Source organism: Pollachius pollachius (assembly GCF_949987615.1).
Source record: "Pollachius pollachius genome assembly, chromosome: 4".
Classification (NCBI taxonomy): Eukaryota; Metazoa; Chordata; class Actinopteri; order Gadiformes; family Gadidae; genus Pollachius; species Pollachius pollachius.
In genome coordinates, this window is record NC_136937.1 from 6,554,506 (window position 1) to 6,577,535 (window position 23,030).

General features: G+C 41.4%; 2 protein-coding genes and 1 long non-coding RNA gene across 4 annotated transcripts; 2 read left to right on the top strand and 1 right to left on the bottom strand.

The window, feature by feature from the left end:
• Positions 1-990: 990 nt before the first annotated feature.
• Positions 991-4,050, top strand: rab21 (RAB21, member RAS oncogene family). The gene is made up of 7 exons (XM_079735283.1): positions 991-1,529; positions 1,894-1,953; positions 2,082-2,189; positions 2,431-2,494; positions 2,611-2,665; positions 2,797-2,885; positions 3,209-4,050. Exons 1-7 carry the CDS (start codon positions 1,398-1,400, stop codon positions 3,346-3,348), a joined length of 648 nt encoding a protein of 215 aa, XP_079591409.1. The 5' UTR covers positions 991-1,397; the 3' UTR covers positions 3,349-4,050.
• Positions 4,051-4,914: 864 nt separating this feature from the next.
• Positions 4,915-12,880, bottom strand: LOC307074291 (tetraspanin-8-like). The gene is made up of 9 exons (XM_079734307.1): positions 12,744-12,880; positions 12,264-12,335; positions 11,148-11,264; positions 10,131-10,205; positions 7,790-7,885; positions 7,113-7,226; positions 6,614-6,652; positions 6,418-6,501; positions 4,915-5,487 (listed from the first exon to the last, which is right to left on the bottom strand). The coding sequence occupies exons 1-9, from the start codon at positions 12,801-12,803 to the stop codon at positions 5,347-5,349; spliced, it is 798 nt and encodes a 265-aa protein (XP_079590433.1). The 5' UTR covers positions 12,804-12,880; the 3' UTR covers positions 4,915-5,346.
• A 349-nt stretch (positions 12,881-13,229) lies between these two features.
• Positions 13,230-16,872, top strand: LOC307074712. Of its 2 annotated transcripts, XR_013811811.1 has the most exons (8): positions 13,230-13,323; positions 14,183-14,413; positions 14,570-14,722; positions 14,867-15,010; positions 15,166-15,402; positions 15,513-16,081; positions 16,198-16,274; positions 16,471-16,872. It is a non-coding gene; the product is annotated as an uncharacterized lncRNA (long non-coding RNA). The 2 variants fall into 2 exon arrangements; XR_013811812.1 differs by lacking the exon at positions 16,198-16,274.
• The last annotated feature ends 6,158 nt before the right edge of the window (positions 16,873-23,030 follow it).

A 23,030-nucleotide genomic window follows, 5' to 3' on the forward strand; every position in this document is an offset into this window, starting at 1 on the left:
CCTCTGCTGTTGAGCTCCACGATCTCCCTAGCCCTGACCATAACCAGGCACTACCTCACCTTAAGCCGCCCCCGCTCTCACACACACACACACACACACACACACACACACACACACACACACACACACACACACACACACACACACACACACACACACACACACACACACACACACACACACACACACACACACACACACACACACACACACACACACACACACACACACACACACACACACACACACATTTTCCAAAGACCGCCAGAACCGGAACGTCCAAACTTCTTAATTCGGGTCTGCTTCTTCACAGCCAGCCACCCTTTTTAAACAGAAGGGGGTAGCGGAGCATAGACAGATAGAGAGTATAAACACTCCACTGGGATGTCCCGGTACGACTCATTGGGTGTTCCCTGCGTGTGTACCGGTGTTTGTATAGTTAATTCCGCTTGCAAGCCTGTTTGGTTGTTTTTGCATTGTTGTTGTCGGCAAGTTGGCAGAGAGTGACATCTAGTGGTTGGCTTTGGTAGGCAGAGTCACACGAGGTGTTCTTTTTAGCTTAGAAGACCGAGCGAAAAGCCGAAAAGGCCTAATATTACCCCTAATATCATCATCACTTTAAAAAACAATCGGTTATGTAGAACGGTTGGACTACAGAGATGTAGCCAGAGAGTAAGAATGAGGTCATAAATGAGCCGTGTAACGGAGGCAGCACCACAAGGGGGAGCCATGTTTATTCTTCAGTAAACCTGACTTCAGTTAATTATATCCTGTCTAACCTGCTCAGTGAATTAAGAGTTTATACCCCATAGTAAAACAAGTGACATTTTATCTTGAGAACAGTGCGTGTTTAAGAAGATGATTTTCTCTCATCAAACCAACTTCACCGCCACCTTGTTTGGTGACGTGTGAGGTTTAAATTTTGTCTCTTGATGACGTAAAGACGTGTGTCCGATCGCGACCTGGATCATGTGATCGTGACGTAGACTGTGTATGCTAGCAGGCTAACGCTAGCTGTGGCTAACCATCTCTCCGGAAGAGGACAGATTTATTATATTCCATCATCATACGTGTTATTATTATAATATTGTTTGTGAACGTTATTATTAGCGTTATTGAACCGCGGCATTCGACTGGTTGGCGATCGGTCGGCTTCACCTGTTGACTCGTTTAATGGCAACCTCGCTCAGTACTGGTTAGCTGAACTATTACTAGTACTAGTACTTTAGTGGTACTAGTACGTTAGTTGTGCTAGTACTAGTTGGGGTTAGGAGAGCCACTACTGTTTAAGGTTAGTGGAGCCACTACTAGTTAGGGTTAGGAGATTCACTACTTGTAAGGGTTCGGGGAGCCACTACTAGTTAGGGTTAGGGGATTCACTACTAGTTAGGGTTAGGATGGCGTCAGGCGGCGGCAGGTCGTCCTCCTTCAAGGTGGTCCTGCTGGGGGAAGGATGCGTCGGCAAGACGTCGGTGGTCCTGAGGTACTGCGAGAACAAGTTCAACGACAAACACATCACCACCCTACAGGTAATAATATATAGTCATTAATATTAATAACACTACTGCAAGAACAAGTGCAGCGACAAACAAATCGCCACCCTACAGCTAATAATGTAATCCATGTTACGATACATGATGTAGGCTACACTATGTAATAAATGCTATTAAATAATAAATGCTATGAGTTAATATGTATAGGAATTAAGTTTGAAATTTTGGTCACATGGCCGGAACCAAGAGGCACGACGTCGAATGACGATGATGTCATAGGAGTCAAGTTTTGTTTTCAAGTCTCAAAGGGCATCGGGGACACGCCCTGATATGAGGCAATATAAAGACTGTGTGTGTGTGTGTGTGTGTGTGTGTGTGTGTGTGTGTGTGTGTCCCCCAGGCATCGTTCCTCACCAAGAAGCTCAACATCACAGGGAAGAGAGTCAACCTGGCCATCTGGGTAATTCAAACATCTGTCTGTCTCACCTTAGTCTGTCTGTCTTACCTAAGCCTGTCTGTCTCTCTGTCTTACCTTAGCCCTGTCTGTAAATCCACCTGTCTGTCTGTGTGTCTGCTGTCTGTCTCCAGGACACCGCTGGCCAGGAGAGGTTTCATGCCTTGGGGCCGATTTACTACAGAGACTCTAACGGCGCCATCTTGGTTTATGATGTCACCGATGAAGACTCCTTTCTGAAGGTGAAGAGTTATGATAACTACTGCTGCTACTACTATGTTAACCTGTTATGGTTATAAGTATGTTAACCCTAATGTTAAACTAGATAGTCAATATAACGCAATGAAAACATGAAACTACATGTTATCTGAGGTAGAGTCAACATTATGGAATGAAAACATGAAACTACATGCTATCTGAGGTAGTCAAAATTATGTAATTAAAACATGAAACTACATGTCAACATTGTACATGTTTTCACAGGTGAAGAACTGGGTGAAAGAGTTGAGGAAAATGCTTGGCAACGACATTTGTTTGTGTATAGTAGGTAAATCAACAGTCTACCTAACTCTATATATAGTTGTATTTATAGTTATATATATATATATATATATATATATATATATCCTATCAGCCTATAACTGAGTGTGTTTCTGTATTCAGGGAATAAGATCGACCTGGACAAAGAACGACACGTGGCTGAGGAGGAGGCAGAGAGGTACGCACCCTGTGTTAACCCTGTTGTGTGTATCTTGTTACTTACCATGTTGTGTGAACCGCCTCAGAATGTACATATTAAGAAGGGAACTTGTTTGTGTGTGTGTGTCCGTTGTGTGTGTGTGTGTGTAGCTATGCAGAGTCGGTGGGAGCTAGACATTACCACACATCAGCCAAGTTGAATAAAGGCATTGAAGAGCTCTTCCTGGATCTCTGTAAAAGTAAGTTCATACTCTGATCTTTATCTAGATGATGTTATATACTCTGATCTTTATCTAGATGATGTTATATACTCTGATCTTTATCTAGATGATGTTATATACTCTGGTCTTATCTAGATGATGTAAGAAGCTCTGGTCTTTATCTAGATGATGTTATATACTATGGTCTTTATCTAGAAGATGTTATATACTCTGGTTTTAATCGATCTAGATTGATAGATATGATTAATATATTTCAATCTAAATTCTATAATCGAGAAGATATTCAATTGTAATCTTAATGATGTCAACTAAATTTAGCTGTTGTCGTATTTATTCTGAAGGAATGATGGAAACAGCTCAGGCAGACGAGAGGTTGAAGGGCAGTGGAGCCGGCCAATCAGTGCCCAGTAGGCGGGGTGTACAGATAGTGGATGACGAACCACAAGCTGCCGCTGCAGGGGGTTGCTGTTCATCTGGCTAACGCACACACGTACATGCACACACACCATCATCAAGCCTTTTCCTCTAAACTGAACCTAAACCTTTAGAAATCAACCCTTGTCTCATCTTTTCTCTCCTCCCTCCTCTCTCATCCTGTCTCTCCTCCCTCCTCCCTCGTCTCTCATCTTGTCTCTCCTCCTCTCTCCTCTCACTCTCTTTTAAACCGATCTAAAGTTTTAAATCTTGGATATGTCGGATCTGGCTTGCACTTTCTTTTCAAATGAGTCGTTTTCTGTAAAGGTTTCATTTATGTTTAAATACTATAGAAAAACAGAATGACTCTTATTTAATAAGTTATAAATGTTGGGCTTTATAAACAATGTTCTGTATATGGTCTTACTTGGGGGAGGCATCTGTCATTCATTCAGTGTGTCTGTCTGTCCATAATCCTCTTGTGTCTGTCTGTCTGTCTCCATCATCCTCTTGCATATGCCTAACTGTCTGTCTCCATCATCCTCTTGTGTCTGTCTGTATTGTGGTATTGGGGTGTCTGTGCATCTCGTTTTGCATCTTCTTTTTATCCAACAGTGACATGATATATAATCTGCTTTAACCAGCTGGGAAAGGAAAGAGGCACAAAATGATAGTGGTGAAGAAATTGGAGCAAAATGTTTGATTTGTACTTTTTTTAACTGCTAGTCTTGTGTTTTGTAAAGATAACAATTATAACCGCAACAAGGCAGCAACTGGTCCTGAGTCCTTCTTTCCTGGTCGTTATGATCCTTCCCAAATAGGTGAGGAACCTTCCTGAGCAGGTTAGGATTCTTCCAGAGCAGGTAAGGATCCTAAGCAGATCAGGAACCTTCCTGAGCAGGTTAGGAACCTTCCTAGGCAGAGAAGTATTCTCTCTATGTTCTCATCTCCTTTAGAAGAGGCTTCACTGGGCCATTACCAAAGGAAGAACATGATGCCTTCCCACAATTCCTTGCGCCAGCAACATTTAAAACGACACAATCTTTCCGTTCACGCAAACAAACTATCAACATGGCCGTCAATTAATTTCTACAATCAAACTTATTGGGGTTCCTGTAGATAAATATGGACGGACAGGACGGTGAGCGTGAGTATGGAAGGATGGAGGATTAGGGTCACATGATTTAACCTCAAAATTAGCTGATTACTGAATTTTGGGTTTTGATGACCTAAATGCCATACTCATCAGGATTCATACAAACAAGAGCTTGAACTATTTCACTTTGGTTGTAATGAATCGATATGAGTTTCACTTTTTAAATTTAGTTATTGAAATTATTGAGATGCATATATATATATATATATATATATATATATATATATATATATATATACTCACTTTAGTGACTGGTGACCTCCAGGCCTTCTTGATGTTATTTCAAGCGGTGTTAATGAAGACGGTGACCCCTTATGAATGTATGTTTAGATCTATATATCTATATGTATATACACACATATATGATTGAATAGGTAAAAGGATCTAAATGGTTTGATGATTACACGGTTTGGGTTAAGCTGCTATTACACACAATGCTGATTATGTCTCAGTTTACATTTTCATGATGGCCAAGGATGGAAATAAATGTCTTTATTGGCAAGGGTAGAAGTCAAAAGAAGTCAAAAGTTTAATTCGGCAAACAGGACAATATGCATTCTAAATATAAATGTGTGCCTCTGAATAAAATGTCCCTTTTGTTAACAAGTGGTTTCATCATCAAACAGTTAAATCAACTAATAGCCCTTTACTGATCTAAGTCTAAGAAGTTACTAGTTTTAGGTTCGATGAACTGGCATAAATGGAGGCAAGCTAATCCCACAGCAATATTTACCCCCCTTATATCTAGAGTGCTGCTAACTCAAAGCTAGTGCAAAGATAGCCAAGCGGTACTAGAATAACCCTCATCCATCAGACATCAAAATACAAAGTACGGCCGCACACAGCTAGCGAGCTAACGACAGATCAGGAAGCAGAAAGGCGTTGCGCTGCTGGAGACACAGCAGGGCCTTAAGCAGGAGAGTTGTAAAGCTCCTGGTATTTAGGAGGCTGGGGACTGAAGACAGCCGGGGTGGAAAGGACCATCATGGGTCTGGGACTCTTGGGACCTATCTGGTGGATGATCATGGAGGACAGCACCATCCCAAGTAGCTGGAATTTAGAAATAGACATTTCTATTGACATATGAACGTCTGTAGTTTGGAAAGAGATATTTCTATTGATATTTGAACATCTATAATTTCGAAAATAAATATTTCTATTGATATATGAAGAACTAGTTTAGAAAATATATTGATATTAATAAATGAACTTGTAGTTCAGAAAATATATATTTCTATTGATATATGAAAAACTAGTTAAGAAAATATACTTCAATTGATGTATGAACATCTGTCGTTTAGAAAGATATTTCTTTTGATATATGAACTGTAGTTCATTAAATATATATTTCTATTGATATATGGAGAACTGTAGTTTAAAAAGACCTATTTCTATTAAATATAGTAACAACTGTAATTTAGAAAATATATTTACATTGATATAACAACTAATTTAGAAAAGAGATATTTCTATTGATATATGAACAACTATAGTTTAGAAAGAGATATTTATATTGATATCTGAACAACTAATTTAGAAAGATATTTATATTGATATCTGAACAACTATAGTTTAGAAAGAGATATTTCTATTGATATCTGAACAACTAATTTAGAAAAGATATTTCTATTGATGTATGATCAACTAGTTTAGAAAATATATTTCTATTGATGTATGAACATCTGTCGCTTAGAAAGAGATATTTCTATTGATATATGATTAACTACTCTAGAAAATATATTTCTATTGATGTCTGAACATCTGTTTAGAAAGATATTTATATTGATATATGAACAACTTTAGTTCAGAAAATGTATATTTCTATTGATATTTGAACAACTGTAGTTTAGAAAATATATTTATATTGATGTATGAACAACTAGTTTAGAAAATATATTTATATTGATGTATGAACAACTGTATTTTAGAAAAGATATTTCTATTGATATAGGGTTAGGTGATGTCTTAATATCCACTCACAGCGAGGGTTCCCAGGGAGAACACCACCAGCATGTAGATGTTGTACCCCATGACCATATAGTGCACGATGATGGGGAAACAGGTCTGTAGAAACGACAGGTAGTTACTATGGCAACGTAGCACGTAAACATGGAAGTCATATTGTAATATTTGAAGTTTAAGTGATGGTAGCGCCACATTATTATTATTATCTTACCGCACTGAAAACTGTCTTCTGATGATACCGGAGAAGTTCCTGAAAGGGAGAAAATGTAAATTACTCACAATATTAGTATTATACACTACCATTACAAATGTCATTAGTTATAGTAATTGTAGTAATAATTGTAGTGTGTATGGTATTCCTAATACACATAGCAGTATATGCAGTATAATGTGAACTTTACTAAAAGGTAGTATTTGTCTTCCATCATGTGTATTACTAATAGTACAACATTAATAAAGTATCACTAGCAGTATAATGTGTAGTATATAATATGTATTACTAGCAGTATAATGTGTAGTATATAATGTGTATAACTAGCAGTATAATGTGTAGTATATAACGTGTATTACTAGAAGTATAATGTGAAGTATATAACGTGCATTACTAGCAGTATAATGTGAAGTATATAACGTGCATTACTAGCAGTGAAATGGGTAGTATATAACATGTATTACTAGCAGTATAATATGTATTATATAAGGTGTATTACATAGTATTTGACGGTCTTGCAGTTCCCTTCCATCTCTTGCTCAGAGTTGCACACACAGGAGGAAGGAATATTATTCTCCCAGTCTTCATAACTGAAGAGTCCACAGCACTGGAACTAAACATATATAAACATATACACACATACATCAACATATCTATACATATCTCAACATACACATATATAAACCAATACATATATACAACATCTATCTATATGTATTCATCATAACTAGAGTCCACAGCACTTTAACAATAAACATACTGTCTATACACACAAATATACAAAGACATATACATCGTTTTCTGAGTGAGTTGATCCTATATAGGGTGTTAGAAGAGTGATCCTATATAGGGTGATACAGTGATAGAAGAGTGATCCTATAAAGGGTGGTACAGTGATAGAAAAGTGATCCTATATAGGGTTGTACAGTGATAGAAGAGTGATCCTATATAGGGTGATACAGTGATAGAAGAGTGATCCTATATAGGGTGATACAGTGATAGAAGAGTGATCCTATAAAGGGTGGTACAGTGATAGAAAAGTGATCCTATAAAGGGTGATGCAGTGATAGAAGAGTGACCCTATTAAGGGTGATACAGTGATAAAAGTGATTCGATATAGGGTGATAGAAGAGTGATACAGTGGTAGAAGAGTGACAGTGATATGAGTGATCTTACAGTTTCCTGGACGGAGCCGATCATGTTCTGAGTGCTCTCTGGTGATTGGTCCAGAGGAAGGAGTCTTCTGAAATTGTGCTCCAACATGTTTTTAACCTACAAAATATCAACAATATACCAATATATATGAAGAAAAAATACTTTATGAATTTGATCTATTATAAATATGATAAATACTACATTTTAATTTAACCCTTAATAATGCATACATATAATATATATATTAAAATATTTATTATACAAGTTTTATTATACCCCTTAATAATGCATATACAGTGGGGCAAAAAAGTATTTAGTCAGCCACCAATTGTGCAAGTTCTCCCACTTAAAAAGATGAGAGAGGCCTGTAATTTTCATCATAGGTATACCTCAGTTATGAGAGACAAAATGAAAAAAAAAATCTAGAAAATCCCATTGTCTGATTTTTAAAGAATTTATTTGCAAATTATGGTGGAAAATAAGTATTTGGTCAATAACAAAAGGTCATCTCAATACTTTGTTACATGCCCTTTGTTGGCAATGACAGAGGTCAAACGTTTTCTGTAAGTCTTTACAAGGTTTTCACACACTGCTGCTGGTATTTTGGCCCACTCCTCCATGCAGATCTCCTCTAGAGCAGTGATGTTTTTGGGCCTTCGCTGGGCAACACAGACTTTCAACTCCCTCCAAAGATTTTCTATGGGGTTGAGATCTGGAGACTGGCTAGGCCACTCCAGGACCTTGAAATGCTTCTTACGAAGCCACTCCTTCGTTGCCCGGGCGGTGTGTTTGGGGTCATTGTCATGCTGAAAGATCCAGCCATGTTTCATCTTCAGTGCCCTTGCTGATGGAAGGAGGTTTTCACTCAAAATCTCACGATACATGGCCCCATTCATTCTTTCCGTCACACGGATCAGACGTCCTGGTCCCTTGGCAGAAAAACAGCCCCAAAGCATGATGTTTCCACCCCCATGCTTCACTGTAGGTATGGTGTTCTTTGGATGCAACTCAGCATTCTTTCTCCTCCAAACACGACGAGTTGAGTTTTTACCAAAAAGTTATATTTCGGTTTCATCTGACCATATGACATTCTCCCAATCCTGTTCTGGATCATCCAAATGCTCTCTAGCAAACTTCAAACGGGCCCGGACATGCACTGGCTTTAGCAGGGGGACACGTCTGGCACTGCAGGATTTGAGTCCCTGGCGGCGTAGTGTGTTAGTGATGGTAGCCTTTGTTACTTTGGTCCCAGCTCTCTGGAGGTCATTCACTAGGTCCCCCCGTGTGGTTCTGGGATTTTTGTTCACCGTTCTTGTGATCATTTTGACCCCACAGGGTGAGATCTTGCGTGGAGCCCCAGACCGAGGGAGATTATCAGTGGTCTTGTATGTATTCAATTTCCTAATAATTGCTCCCACAGTTGATTTCTTCACACCAAGCTGCTTACCTATTGCAGATTCAGACTTCCCAGCCTGGTGCAGGTCTACAATTGTGTTTCTGGTGTCCTTTGACAGCTCTTTGGTCTTGGCCGTAGTGGAGTTTGGAGTGTGACTGTTTGAGGTTGTGGACAGGTGTCTTTTATACTGATAAGGAGTTCAAACAGGTGCCATTAATACAGGAAACGAGCGGAGGACAGAGGAGCCTCTTAAAGAAGAAGTTACAGGTCTGTGACAGCCAGAAATCTTGCTGGTTTGTAGGTGACGAAATACTTATTTTCCACCATAATTTGCAAATAAATTCTTTAAAAATCAGACAATGTGATTTTCTGGATTTTTTTTTTACATTTTGTCTCTCATAGCTGAGGTATACCTATGATGAAAATTACAGGCCTCTCTCGTCTTTTTAAGTGGGAGAACTTGCACAATTGGTGGCTGACTAAATACTTTTTTGCCCCACTGTATATATATATATATATATATGCATTATTAAGTGTTATAAATACTATATTTATAATATAAATATATATTTTAAATATTGTCTATGCTACACTATACTGGTATTACTACTAATAAACTACTAAACTACTACTAACCAGAGCTGGGCGATTAATCGATTTTTGAACGTAATTCGAATGAATGGTTTAGGAAGAATCTTTTTTTATAGGTTAAATATCAACGTGGCACCATGCAGTGAAAAAAATGTGTGTAGAGTTTGCTTAAAATCTGTGGCAACCATAAGCAGCAGCACATCACATTTATTCCAACATCTTAAACTAAGGCACGCAGCAGAGTGCGAGAGTACTTATGTACTAATATTAGTACTATAATATTGTCTAGTCTATACTACGCTGGTATTACTACTAGTACTAACATAATACTAGTACCTATGTACTAATATTAGTACTATAATAGTATTGTCGCACCTGTGGACTGGAAATGGCCGCTGACACTCCGGTCTTCCACATAATCAAAGTTCCAATGACCATGAACACCAGGAACTAGACAGACAGGCAGGTAGGTTGACAGACAGGTAGACAAACAGGTAGACAGACCGGCAGACAGACAGGTAGACAAACAGGTAGACAAACAGGCAGACAGGTAGAGAGACAGACAGGCAGACACAGGTAGGTAGACAGGTAAACACAGGTAGGTAGACATAGGTAGGTAGACAGACAGGTAAACAGTTAGGTAGACAGACAGGTAGGTAGACAGACAGGTAGAGAGACAGACCGGTAGACACAGGTAGGTAGACAGACAGGAAGACACAGGTAGGTAGACAGGTAGACATAGGTAGATAGACAGACAGACAGATAGACATAGGAAGGTAGACAGACAGGTAGACACAGGTAGGTAGACAGAAGAAGGGAGGAAGAAATGTAAACAGAGGTAAACAAAGTTAATTATATTTATGTACTTATGTACTAACACAATAAGAGCACTCCTGGTAATAACACCCTTTGATACTCAACACAATAAGAGTGCCCCTGGTAATAACACCCTTTGATACTCAACACAATAAGAGCGCCCCGGTAATAACACCCTTTGATACTCACCACAATAAGAGCGCCCCTGGTAATAACACCCTTTGATACTCAACACAATAAGAGCGCCCCTGGTAATAACACCCTTTGATACTCACCACAATAAAAGCGCCCCTGGTAATAACACACTTTGATACTCAACACAATAACAGCGCCCCTGGTAATAACACACTTTGATACTCAACACAATAACAGCGCCCCTGGTAATAACACCCTTTGATACTCACCACAATAAGAGCGCCCCTGGTAATAACACCCTTTGATACTCACCACAATAAGAGCGCCCCTGGTAATAACACCCTTTGATACTCACCACAATAAGAGCGCCCCTGGTAATAACACCCTTTGATACTCACCACAATAAGAGCGCCCCTGGTAATAACACTCTTTGATACTCACCGCAACAAGAGTGCCCTTGTTCTCCTTGTGGGCGCCGTAGGCCCCCAGGATGGCGATCATCATGGTGACGGAGCCAACGATGTAGAGCAAGATGAGACCCATGGTCCGGCCTTCCAACTGTCATCAATACATGATTGTTACTCAGTTTATCAATGCATTATTATTACCAAACTCATCAATACATTAATTATTACCAAACCTATCAATATACTCCTTACCAAACTTATCAATATATGAATTATAACCAAACTGATCAATTGCTGGATTGCGTTTTCCTCAATGTTGAAAAGGCAACTTTTTCCCATGCAGCAAGCTTTCCTTTAATTGTAATGCCTCCTGCGCTGAGTGAGCCAAAAAAAACTAATTCTGGTTTGACTCAACCTTGTTTACGAGCGTTTCCATTTTAGTTTCTTAACCTCAAACCACTTATCTGGAGTCGGGTTGCATCAGCTCCACCTGGGCGGCCCACATATATTCTGTGACCATATTTGGTTAATTCAAGGCATTTCTAAATGCAAATGGTCTGAGCGTGCATGAGCATGGAACTTAAGAACAGGTGGGATTTATCAAGATAGATTACTTACTAATGTGCGTATGATTGCCTTGTCCAGGTTTGATGAATACCTTTTTTTTTTTATATATATACTTTTTAAACTTTCATTTCTAATTTGTCATTTGTAAGAGAGAATTTAGAGGCTTTTTCTACGCACGGTTGATAATGTGGCCCCTTAGTACCCCAACCCTAAATGACCTGGTTACCCTAACTCTAAGAGAGGGGTTTACTCTAAAGGAGAGAGCACAGAGGGAGGAGAGGTTCTAGGACAGAGGGAAGAGAGGTTCTAGGACAGAGGGAGGAGAGGTTCTAGGACAGAGGGAGGAGAGGTTCTAGGACAGAGGGAGGAGAGGTTCTAGGACAGAAGGAAGAGAGGTTCTAGGACAGAGGGAGGAGAGGTTCTAGGACAGAGGGAGGAGAGGTTCTAGGACAGAGGGAGGAGAGGTTTAGGACAGAGGGAGGAGAGGTTCTAGGACAGAGAGAGGAGAGATTTAGGACAGAGGGAGGAGAGGTTCTAGGACAGAGGGAGGAGAGGTTCTAGGACAGAGGGAGGAGAGGTTTACCTCCCCGGCTCCATGGTTGCGGGATACCGACTGGGACACCAGCGCGAGGCCGATCACCAGCGCGCCCAGGATCTGAAACATGAGGTTTGAGTTACGCCCAACAGGCCTTGAACGGCACGGCACGGTACGGCCAGGTAGACTGACGGGCTGCTTCCGGGAATTAACTCGACAGGAAACATTAACCACCGATCCCCGTTAATAGAAGGTTATTTATGTTTAATATATATCGCTTTTGAACCGATTAATTTTCCAGCTTTAATAAACATCACTCGGTCATTAGGCCTATCATTTCAATAAATGTATTGCTGTTATGTCAATAGTAATGATGACCACACGCATACATTACAACTGCCTTACTTTCAAGCGACGCAGTTTCAAACACATTCCTGCCAGTTTAGCGGCATATTTGGGATAACTATTTCAGTTCTATATTGTGGTAACATATATCCTGTAAAATATTTCAAAGAGAAGGCTGCTCACCGCAAAAAGTATGTTGAAGAATGTGAAAGTGCGTTTGAGACACACGTTAACTTGAGCCATGTTGACGAGAGAAACTCTGCTTGTTGCTCGCTTGGTAAAAAAAAGTCAGACAGCAGGAAGCTAGGAGAGGGTTACTGGTAGGAGCGCAGAGGGGGAGGAGCCTAGAATGAGTACATGGTGCGGCTGCCAACAGAGACAGTTGCATAATTTAAATTCATTAGAATAGTTAAAGTTTGATAATTTTAATATATCATGAAATATTAATATTTCTCTGCATTTTCTTTTACTTTGAAAAATGTGTACAAGCTGACCTGTTATACAAGCTGGCCTTTTATGTGTGGTTGGTTCTTAACGTTCATTGATGAAACAGCCTGGAGCCTAGAGGGGAGGAGCCCAAAGGGGGAGGAGCCTATAGTGTAGCGTTAGGCAGAGTGGTAGATATAACAGAGTGGCGACACTTCCATTGGACTCCGTTGTAGCGCCTACTTCCGGGGTATGGGGCCTCGAATAGTTCCAAACAACCATTTTACGGCGTAGGAGATCATTCATTTCCATTGCTGGCCGCCGAGTAACTTCTGAGGTACATTGATTAAATAGCTACCTCTTTTGAATTATCAACTGTCTATATTGTATCAGAGGCCCTTTATGATGCATATACTGATATTTATTTGTATATGCACAGCGTAATTATATATATATTTGTCTTGGTAGACGACCGTTTGCCTGCTAGTTTGTTAGCTCAACTTCGCCATCTGTGAAGGTATCTCCAGGGGTAAATTGATTAAATAGCTACCTCTTTTGAAATTTCAGCTGTCTATATTGTATCAGGACCTTTATGAGGAATATACTGATATTTATTTGTATATGCACAGCGTAATTATATATATTTTTATCTTGGTAGACGACCGATTGCCTGCTGGTTTGTTAGCTCGACTTCGCCGTGTGATGGTATCTACACCAACAATTACAAAGTTCAGTAGTGAATCTAACTTTTAGTTAGTTAGTTATTATATTATATTATTATTATTATAATTATATTATTATATTATAGGATAATTTAGGTTGATTTAAGGACGGGTTTTATGATGCGATAGCTAGTAGAAATAACAGTGTGTTTGTTTAATTATATCGTGGAAAGGGTGATGTTCAGCACATGAAGCCCTACAGATGCCGCCGCTTCAACAATGCTGATTATGATGGGCAGTCAATTTAACCTGTATGGCTTTTTCGTTTTAACTTCTTGTTGACTGAATTGTTTCTCTTTCTTAGTGCCAAATTGATTCTTTCTTAGTGCCAAATTGATTATTTTTTGTTTTGTAAGAGCCCTCTGCTCTCCTTCTCATTATTTTTTCCTTTTTAGTTGCCTTATTAGGTGAAAAACTCATTATTCCACCAAAAAAAATCAAGTCATTGTGAGATTTTACATGTTTTATACACAGAAATTAGTGTGACTGCTGATGCTGTTGGTGGCTGCTGGTGGTGGCGGCTGACGACGTGTGCTGATGGTGGTGGCTGGTGCTGGCGTTGGCTGCTGGTAGATGCTGCTTGTTGTGACTGCTGGAATAAGAGGAGGCTGGGGGCTGCGGACGGTGGGCCAGGAATGGAGAGGCCAAATACATCCATGGCAATCAGTAAGCCGGTTGGCAGTGGCCTAGATGTTATGACCTCAGGTGAGGAAGTCTGCTTTGTTGAAATTGCCTTCTTAGTCTGACTCTTGCTTCCAAGGTACCCCTTATTATGCTTGTTTACCTTCCTCTCAGCCCTGATGCAGTTTGACTGAATCCTTAACCTCAGCCTGATATATGCTGACAAGATTTTTTTTTCAGCTCATGGCATGAGGGAAGGTTGCTGTCCAGACCCATGGCCTCTCTTTCCAGCTGTGCCACTACATTGGAGGACTGCATGAGGGAATCACTCGTCTGAGAACGGAACAGCTGCTCCACGTTCTGCAGGAGAGTGAACACCTCATCGGATGGACGGTATAATGCTCCCCTTTTAAATTCTTTTAATTCAAGTAATGCAGCTCTCTCACTTGCGGTGTTGGTGACTTTTTCCACCAGTGCACACTTGCATTCCTCACAGAGTGAGAAGCCGATAACCCTCTTCACTATGTATCCTGCCAGGTGGTAGAGGACACAGGACTCGGTCTTTGTCATGTCAGGTGGTGATGGGTCTACCAGCTGCTCCACTCTCACAACCTCAGAAGCACTGCAGCTGCTGTTCTGGGTGTCCAGGAAGTCCGCCAAGTGGTCTGATGCATCATCCAGGTAACTGCCAGTATGTGCTGTGGAGAGGAACTGCCCTACAGTGACAGCCCGTAGTGCATAGTGGAGTTCCTCTGACGTATGCAAGAAAACGTATTTTCTAGGCAGTCCTGTGTGAACCGGCTTGTGAGAACAAATTTGTGCCCTTGTCTCAACAGATCTTGCTGGACCTCCAGAATTGTTGTTGTGGCCATCACCAGTCCAGTCTGGACTGGTTTCCAGCTGCCCTGGGGACCGATCTTCAGGCCCCGAAAAAGATGGATCGAGTCGCGGAGGAAGCTGATGGCCTTTTCATACTCTTCCATCTTGAAATGACTGAGGGCACAAACAACATTGCGGGATGACATGAGGTCAAACCAGTGGTCCATCTTCTCCAAAAACCATGACGTTGTAAGGTAGGACTGTGGTCTGCGCTCCTCCTCCACCATGTACCTCAGGGCTGCACTTGTTGACTTGCTGAATACGTGCATTGCTGAACTCACCTTCATCTTTTCGAAATGGCTAGGCTCCAGGACACCTCTGGACAGATTGGGTGCCAGCTTAAGTGCCATGCCCTCCTGGAAGGACACCAGAACCTTTAAGGGGGCAACAGAGACTTCACTCGATGCCAGCTGCTCCTTTTCCACCACATCCTGTGGTATGGTGATGATGTGACCACGGACAATGGCACTCTTCAAGTTCATGACGAGATGAGGAACGTCAGGCATGAAATGGAGGCGCTGGCTTGGCTCAACAGGATGCTGGATCCATGGCTTGTCATAGGTCACCCCAAAGGACTTCCACATTGCTCTATTGGGGCTCCCCATGTCTGTGGTGATGTTCAGTACATGAAGCCCTACAGATGCCGCTGCTTCAACAATGTTGATTATGATTGGCCGGTAAACTGCTCCATTGGTGGAATTGCCACTATAGTGGTAAGCCACAACTTGTTTCCACCGTGTTGTAACTCCAGCCAGCATAAACACCAGTGCATGTGTCGCTTGTCCTTTGTGCTCAGGCAGTGTGACATTGCCAAATAGCCTCCCCGTTCCCAAATGGAGCTCCACGCCTGGAGTAATGGACATCTCATCTAAGGTGAGCACACACTCTCTCTCCATTTCCGTCATACCACCTGCCTTCAGCCTCAGCATCTCAAACACTTCGCCCAAAACTCCTGGCTCCAGTTTTACGTGCTGCATCCCCCTTTGCAGCGTCCGGATGTTGGGCAGCGGAATATGCATTCGCTGGAGGGTTTTGTAACCAGTGGTGCCAGCAGTAAATTTAACCTGTATGGCTTTTTTAATTGTCTCCTTTCCTCACCGTATTTGTCTATTTTCCTGTCCAAGGGCTCTAATTTGGTCGGAATTAAACACTTGTTTTAAATTCTTGTTGACTGAATTGTTTCTCTTTCTTAGTGCCAAATTGATTCTTTTTCGTTTTACAAGAGCCCTCTCTGCTCTCCTCAATAATCTTTCCTTTTCTAGTTGCCTTATTAGGTCCTCCACAGTCGCCCCATCAGTCCCTGGCAGTCTGGTCCCTGGAGCAGCAGTCCCTGGAGCAGCAGTCCCTGGAGCAGCTGGCCCTGGCAAAGTTATTACTTCACTGTTGACCCCTGACTGACTGGCCCTCGGCACACACATCCCTGGATCACCTGCCCCTGGATCACCTGCCACTGAATCACCTGCCATTGGCAATGTGGCCTCTTGATTTCTCTCTCTGTCTCCTGTCATGTCCCTTTCAACGCTCTTGAAATCCACCTCAATTTCTCCCTCAATCTCTGTAAAAATTACAAGGTAATGTTGCTGTTATATGTATTTTGCCTTTGCATTTGCAACTACTGTCATCTCCAATGTAAGAAAACGAATTGAAGCGAAACATTTCTGTAATGTGAATTAAATTATCTGCCACAATCAGAAACCAATAAAATGTATAAATGGATCTACCGGCGAATAGTGTCTTATCTACATTGTGTGCAAATCCTCAGAGAATCCCTGCCTTCTGGTTGTTTTTTAAACTGAATGTACAAATATGAATTAGGTAATCTCATTCGGTGTGTAGTCTATCCTTGAATTACATGAAATGGGGAATATTGTTAGCTGCATGGATCATTGCCATTGCCATTGCCATTGCCATCCATTTTTTCCTGCGCTCTTGGTCCTTGGGGAAGCCGTACATGTGGTAACCCTTCTCGGACCGATTGGAGCATCCAAATGCTGCACAGCCAACCATGGTATGACCATTTATCTATAAAATGTTAGTTGTAACCAATGAATCATGACACCATTGAAGATCACAGAGTGGGTAACAACTGTTCCTCAACCACTTATGCCCCGACTTATGAGAATAGGTTAGAGTTCATGACCAAACGAGGATCCTCCCTCCTAAACCCATTTTGAATTTGCTCAGGGCTATTATAAGTATTGTAATGGCATAAAGTATAGTATATTTGCAACGTTATATGTTAATGGTTTGCCCTAAGTATATAGTGTTCCCTGCTGTGTCCATTGTTGAATCTGTTCACACAATCGCAATCACTTGTTCTTGTCTTGTTGACCATTCAATATTGAAATCTCTGCTGTCGTCCCATAGAATAACATTGAAAGCGCGGCGTGTTTGGAACTATTGAGGTTTACATGAACCACGTGACAACCACGTGACCACCCTGTCGGCGAGATTATAGCGTGTCGCAACTCTCTCTCTATAGCTCTGGCGTTAGGGTTACAGATGTAGGCAGAGTGGGAGGAGCCCAGAGCGGAAGGAGTCCGGAGTGGGAAGATCCCAGAATGGGAGGGGCCAATGGGCTCGATTCCTGTAAATAACTAGGATGTTGGTATCTTTCCACAGTCAGGGACTTTTCACAAAGAAGGATTTCCCAACCAACTCTTCCCTCAATATGTCCCCCTCTTTAAACTAACTCATTGAAACATATTTTAATCTATTTCGGATAAAACAATAACAATAATAATGAAAGCAAAGATTTAGGTGAGACTATATTGTGACTGATCTTCAGCAAACTTAAATTATTATTATTATTATTATTATTATTATTATTATTATTATTATTATTATTATTATTAGTAGTAGTAGTAGTAGTAGTAGTAGTAGTAATAGTAGTAGTATTAGAAGCAGTAGTAGTATGAAACACAGACATATTCAAATAAATCCATGGCTGGGTTCAGCAGTCACAAGTGAAACTTGGTTAGTGCTGGGGTTAAGTCTGATGGCTCATCACTCCTCCTCTCCTCCTCCATGTCGTCACAGGGATCAGGGCTAGCTCTAAACCTGGCTGTAGGCCTACTTTATACACCCTAACCCTAACCTTCTATTGACAGATGGCTGTAGGCCTACTTTATACACCCTAACCTGCTATAGACAGATGGCTGTAGGCCTACTTTATACACCCTAACCTACTATTGACAGATGTCTGTAGGCCTACTTTATACATCCTAACCCTTACCTGCTATAAACCGATGACTGTAGGCCTACTTCATACACCCTAACCCTAACATTCTATTGACATATGGCTGTAGGCCTACTTTATACACCCTAACCTTAACCTTCTATTGACAGATGGCTGTAGGCCTACTTTATACACCCTAACCTGCTATAGACAGATGGCTGTAGGCCTACTTTATACATCCTAACCCTTACCTGCTATAAACAGATGACTGTAGGCCTACTTTATACACCCTAACCATAACCTGCTATAGACAGATGGCTGTAGGCCTACTTTATACAACCTAAGCTGCTATAGACAGATGGCTGTAGGCCTACTTTATACACCCTAACCCTAACCTGCTATCGACAGATGGCTGTAGGATAAGTGTCTGTAAAGTGTGTGGACAGTTCACCCCAGAGGTTTTGCCATCGCAGCGGAGGACAGGATCTGAGATGAGGCTAGCCCTAACGACAGAGGAGAAAGGTTTGACTAACCCTTGTGTAGGCTAACCCTGGTTAGGCTAACCCAAAAAATGAGGAACTGCAGGTCCCTTCTCAGTTCAGCCCAAATCAATATCCCAATCTACTGTTTAAACTGCTTTTAGCCAGCAGTGGGTAACAGTCATTCTACAGCTGGTGAAAGGTGTAGAAAAGGGATCCGTTTTATAACCTGTATGTTGTGACTATTGGGTCTAAACCCCACAAGATGAAAATGATGAAGATTATTCCTATGGATCCGCTAAAGTCTATCTAGAGATAAATTGTGTCTGTGTACATGGGTTCTAACCCTACCTCAATACATGGGCTCTTACCCTGCCTGAATACATGGTGTGACTGCCAACAGAGACAGTTGCATAATTTAAGTTCATCAGAATAGTTAAAGTTTGATGATTTTAATATATCATAATATATTAATATTTCTCTGCATTTTCTTTTACTTTGAAAAATGTGTACAAGCTGACCTGTTATACAAGCTGGCCTTTTATAGCGCAAAAATTGTTCTGAGGTGTGGTTGGTTCTTAACGTTCATTGATGAAACAGACTGGAGCCTAGAGGGGAGGAGCCCAGAGAGGGAGGAGCCTATAGTGTAGCGTTAGGGTTACAGATGTAGGCAGAGTGGGAGGAGCCCAGAGTGGGAAGATCCCAGTGTGGGAGGGGCCAATGGGCTCGATTCCTGTAAATAACTAGCATGTTGGTATCTTTCCACAGTCAGGGACTTTTCACAAAGAAGGATTTCCCAGCCAACTCTTCCCTTAATATGTCCCCCTCTTTAAACTAACTTATTGAAACATATTTTAATCTATTTCAGATAAAACAATAACAATAATAATGAAAGCAAAGATTTAGGTGAGACTTTATTGAGACTGATCTTCAGAAAACTTAAATTATTATTATTATTATTATTATTATTATTATTATTATTATTATTATTAGTAGTAGTAGTAGTAGTAGTAGTAGTAGTAGTAGTAGTAGTAGTAATAGTAGTAGTATTAGAAGTAGTAGTAGTATGAAACACAGACATATTCAAATAAATCCATGGCTGGGTTCAGCAGTCACAAGTGAAACTTGGTTAGTGCTGGGGTTAGGTCTGATGGCTCATCACTCCTCCTCTCCTCCTACCTCCTCCTCCTCCTCCTCCTCCTCCTCCTCCTCCTCCTCCTCCTCCATGTAGTCACAGGGATCAGGGCTAGCTCTAAACCTGGCTGTAGGCCTACTTTATACACCCTAACCCTAACCTTCTATTGACAGATGGCTGTAGGCCTACTTTATACACCCTAACCCTAACCTTCTATTGACAGATGGCTGTAGGCCTACTTTATACACCCTAACCCTAACCTTCTATTGATAGATGGCTGTAGGCCTATTTTATACACCCTAACCTGCTATAGACAGATGGCTGTAGGCCTACTTTATACACCCTAACCTGCTATAGACAGATGGCTGTAGGCCTACTTTATACAACCTGAGCTGCTATAGACAGATGGCTGTAGGCCTACTTTATACACCCTAACCCTAACCTGCTATAGACAGATGGCTGTAGGATAAGTGTCTGTAAAGTGTGTGGACAGTTCACCCCAGAGGTTTTGCCATCGCAGCGGAGGACCGGATCTGAGATGAGGCTATCCCTAATGACAGAGGAGAAAGGTTTGACTAACCCTTGTGTAGGCTAACCCTGGTTAGGCTAACCCTGGTGTAATTCAGGATAACCCTAGGCTAAGATAACAGTAGGGTCATCTAGGAATAATGCTAAGGTAGGGGGGCTAACCCAAAAAATGAGGAACTACAGGTCCCTTCTCAGTTCAGTCCAAATCAATATCCCAATCTACTGTTTAAACTGCTGTTAGCCAGCAGTGGGTAACAGTCATTCTACAGCTGGTTAAAGGTGTAGAAAAGGGATCAGTTTTATAACCTGTATGTTGTGACTATTGGGTCTAAACCCCACAAGATGAAGATGATGAAGATTATGCCAATGGATCCGCTGAAGTCTATCTAAAGATAAATATCTTTCAAATGGTTTAATTTGTGTCTGTGTACATGGGTTCTAACCCTACCTGAATACATGGGCTCTAACCCTGCCTGAATACATGGTGTGGCTGCCAACAGAGACGGTTGCATACTTTAAGTTCATTAGAATAGTTAAAGTTTGATCATTTTGATATATCATAATATATTAATATTTCTCCGCATTTTCTTTTACTTTCAAAAATGTGTACAAGCTGACATGTTTAAGCCTTTTATAGTGCAAAAATTGTTCTGAGGTTTGGTTGGTTCTTAACATTCATTTATGAAACAGCAGCTTATGAGCATGTGCTCATTAAGTACAAGGGCGTAGGAACCGCGGGGGACGGAGGGGACATGTCCCCTCCAATATCGGAGACAGGCGCATTTGTCCCACCTAAAAATTATACCGGATCTGTCAGGTTTCCGATATGTCTACCCCCCAATGTTAAACTCATTCCTACGCCCCTGATTAAGTATATTACGTTGTTGTTGTTGTTGTTAGTTTCACTGAGAGAAGACACAAGAAGAGAAGTGCCTTTTTTACTTTGTTTAACTCCACTGGAATTAACGTGGCCAATGAGTTCTCACGGCATGTTTGGTGGCAGCTTAAAGGACATGATTCAGCGAATAAATGCCTGTAAAGAAGAACGTCTTGTGTCTGTGTCTGTTAAATGGAGGGAGCTACATATGGGTTCTAACCTGAATACATTGGTTCTAAGTTCTAACCCTACCTGAAAACAGGGGTTCTAAGTTAGAATGAGATGTATATAGAGAGAGAGCTCGATGTATTGAGAGAGAGAGAGCTTGATGTATAGAGAGAGAGCTGAATGTATAGCGATGGCAGCTCATCCAAATAGATGACAAAGCCGCCTTCTATCAGCAGCAGTTATTCAGTATGATCTATTGGTCATTATGGGAGGGGGGTCATTATGGGAGGGGGGTCATTATGGGATGTGGGTCATATATGTTTACGCTCTGATTCTCCACTAATCTCAGGATCAAGTTTCCGGTTTTATTTAATATCTCTGGGTAAAGAAACACACTCCATCACTGTCAGAGAGAGGAGGGGAGGTGAGGAGGGAGGGAAAAGGGGGAGGGAGAGAAGAGGGGAGGGAGAGAAGGGGGGAGAGAGAGAAGGGGGAAGAAGGAGCGGGGGGAGGGGAGAGGAAGAAGGGGGAGGAAGAGAAGGGGGGAGAGGGAGAAGGGGGGAGAGAGAACCATCCTAACTACCCTAGCCCTCACCAACAGGATGACAACAGTAGAGTCATGGAATGAAAGACTTATTTCTGTAATCAGATGTCTCTTATAATAATCCATATATTACATTTTGATCCGGTAATCCAATGTAGGGTCGGGGCTAACCCCCAAAACTGGATCAGGGTAATGCACTCTATGACTCCTTTTGGATCAGGGTAATCCACTACAAACCCTCCTACTGGATCCGGGTAATCCACTCTATCCCTTCTTTTGGATCAGGGTAATCCACTATAAACCCTCCTACTGGATCAGGGTTATCCACTATAAACCCTCCTAATGGATCAGGGTAATCCACTCTAAACCCTCCTACTGGATCAGGGTAATCCACTATAAACGCTCCTACTGGATCAGGGTAATCCACTATAAACCCTCATTATGGATCAGGGTGATCCCCTCTGAATCCTACTGGATCAGGGTAATCAACTACAAACCCCCCTAATGGATCAGGGTAATCCACTCTAAACCCTCCTACTGGATCAGGGTAATCAACTACAAACCCCCCTAATGGATCAGGGTAATCCACTATAAACCCTCCTACTGGATCAGGGTAATCCACTCTAAACCCTCCTACTGGATCAGGGTAATCCACTATAAACCCTCCTACTGTATCAGGGTAATCCACTCTAAACCCTCCTACTGGATCAGGGTAATCCACCACAAACCCTCCTACCGGATCAGGGTAATCCACTATAAACATTTCTAATGGATCAGGGTAATCCCCTCTGAATCCTACTGGATCAGGGTAATCCACTCTGAATCCTACAAGATCAGGGTAATCCACTCTGAATCCTACTGGATCAAGGTAATCCCCTCTGAATCCTACTGGATCAGGGTAATCCCCTCTGAA

Coding starts and splice junctions, on each gene's coding strand:
- rab21 (XM_079735283.1), top strand. CDS start 1,398: ATGGCGTCAGGCGGCGGCAGGTCGTCCTCCTTCAAGGTGGTCCTGCTG. Junction 1,530..1,893: donor AACACATCACCACCCTACAG/GTAATAATATAT, acceptor TGTGTCCCCCAG/GCATCGTTCCTCACCAAGAA. Junction 1,954..2,081: donor GAGTCAACCTGGCCATCTGG/GTAATTCAAACA, acceptor GTCTGTCTCCAG/GACACCGCTGGCCAGGAGAG.
- LOC307074291 (XM_079734307.1), bottom strand. CDS start 12,803: ATGGCTCAAGTTAACGTGTGTCTCAAACGCACTTTCACATTCTTCAAC. Junction 7,886..10,130: donor CGGCCATTTCCAGTCCACAG/GTGCGACAATAC, acceptor GATATTTTGTAG/GTTAAAAACATGTTGGAGCA. Junction 7,227..7,789: donor TCGGCTCCGTCCAGGAAACT/GTAAGATCACTC, acceptor ATATATGTTTAG/TTCCAGTGCTGTGGACTCTT.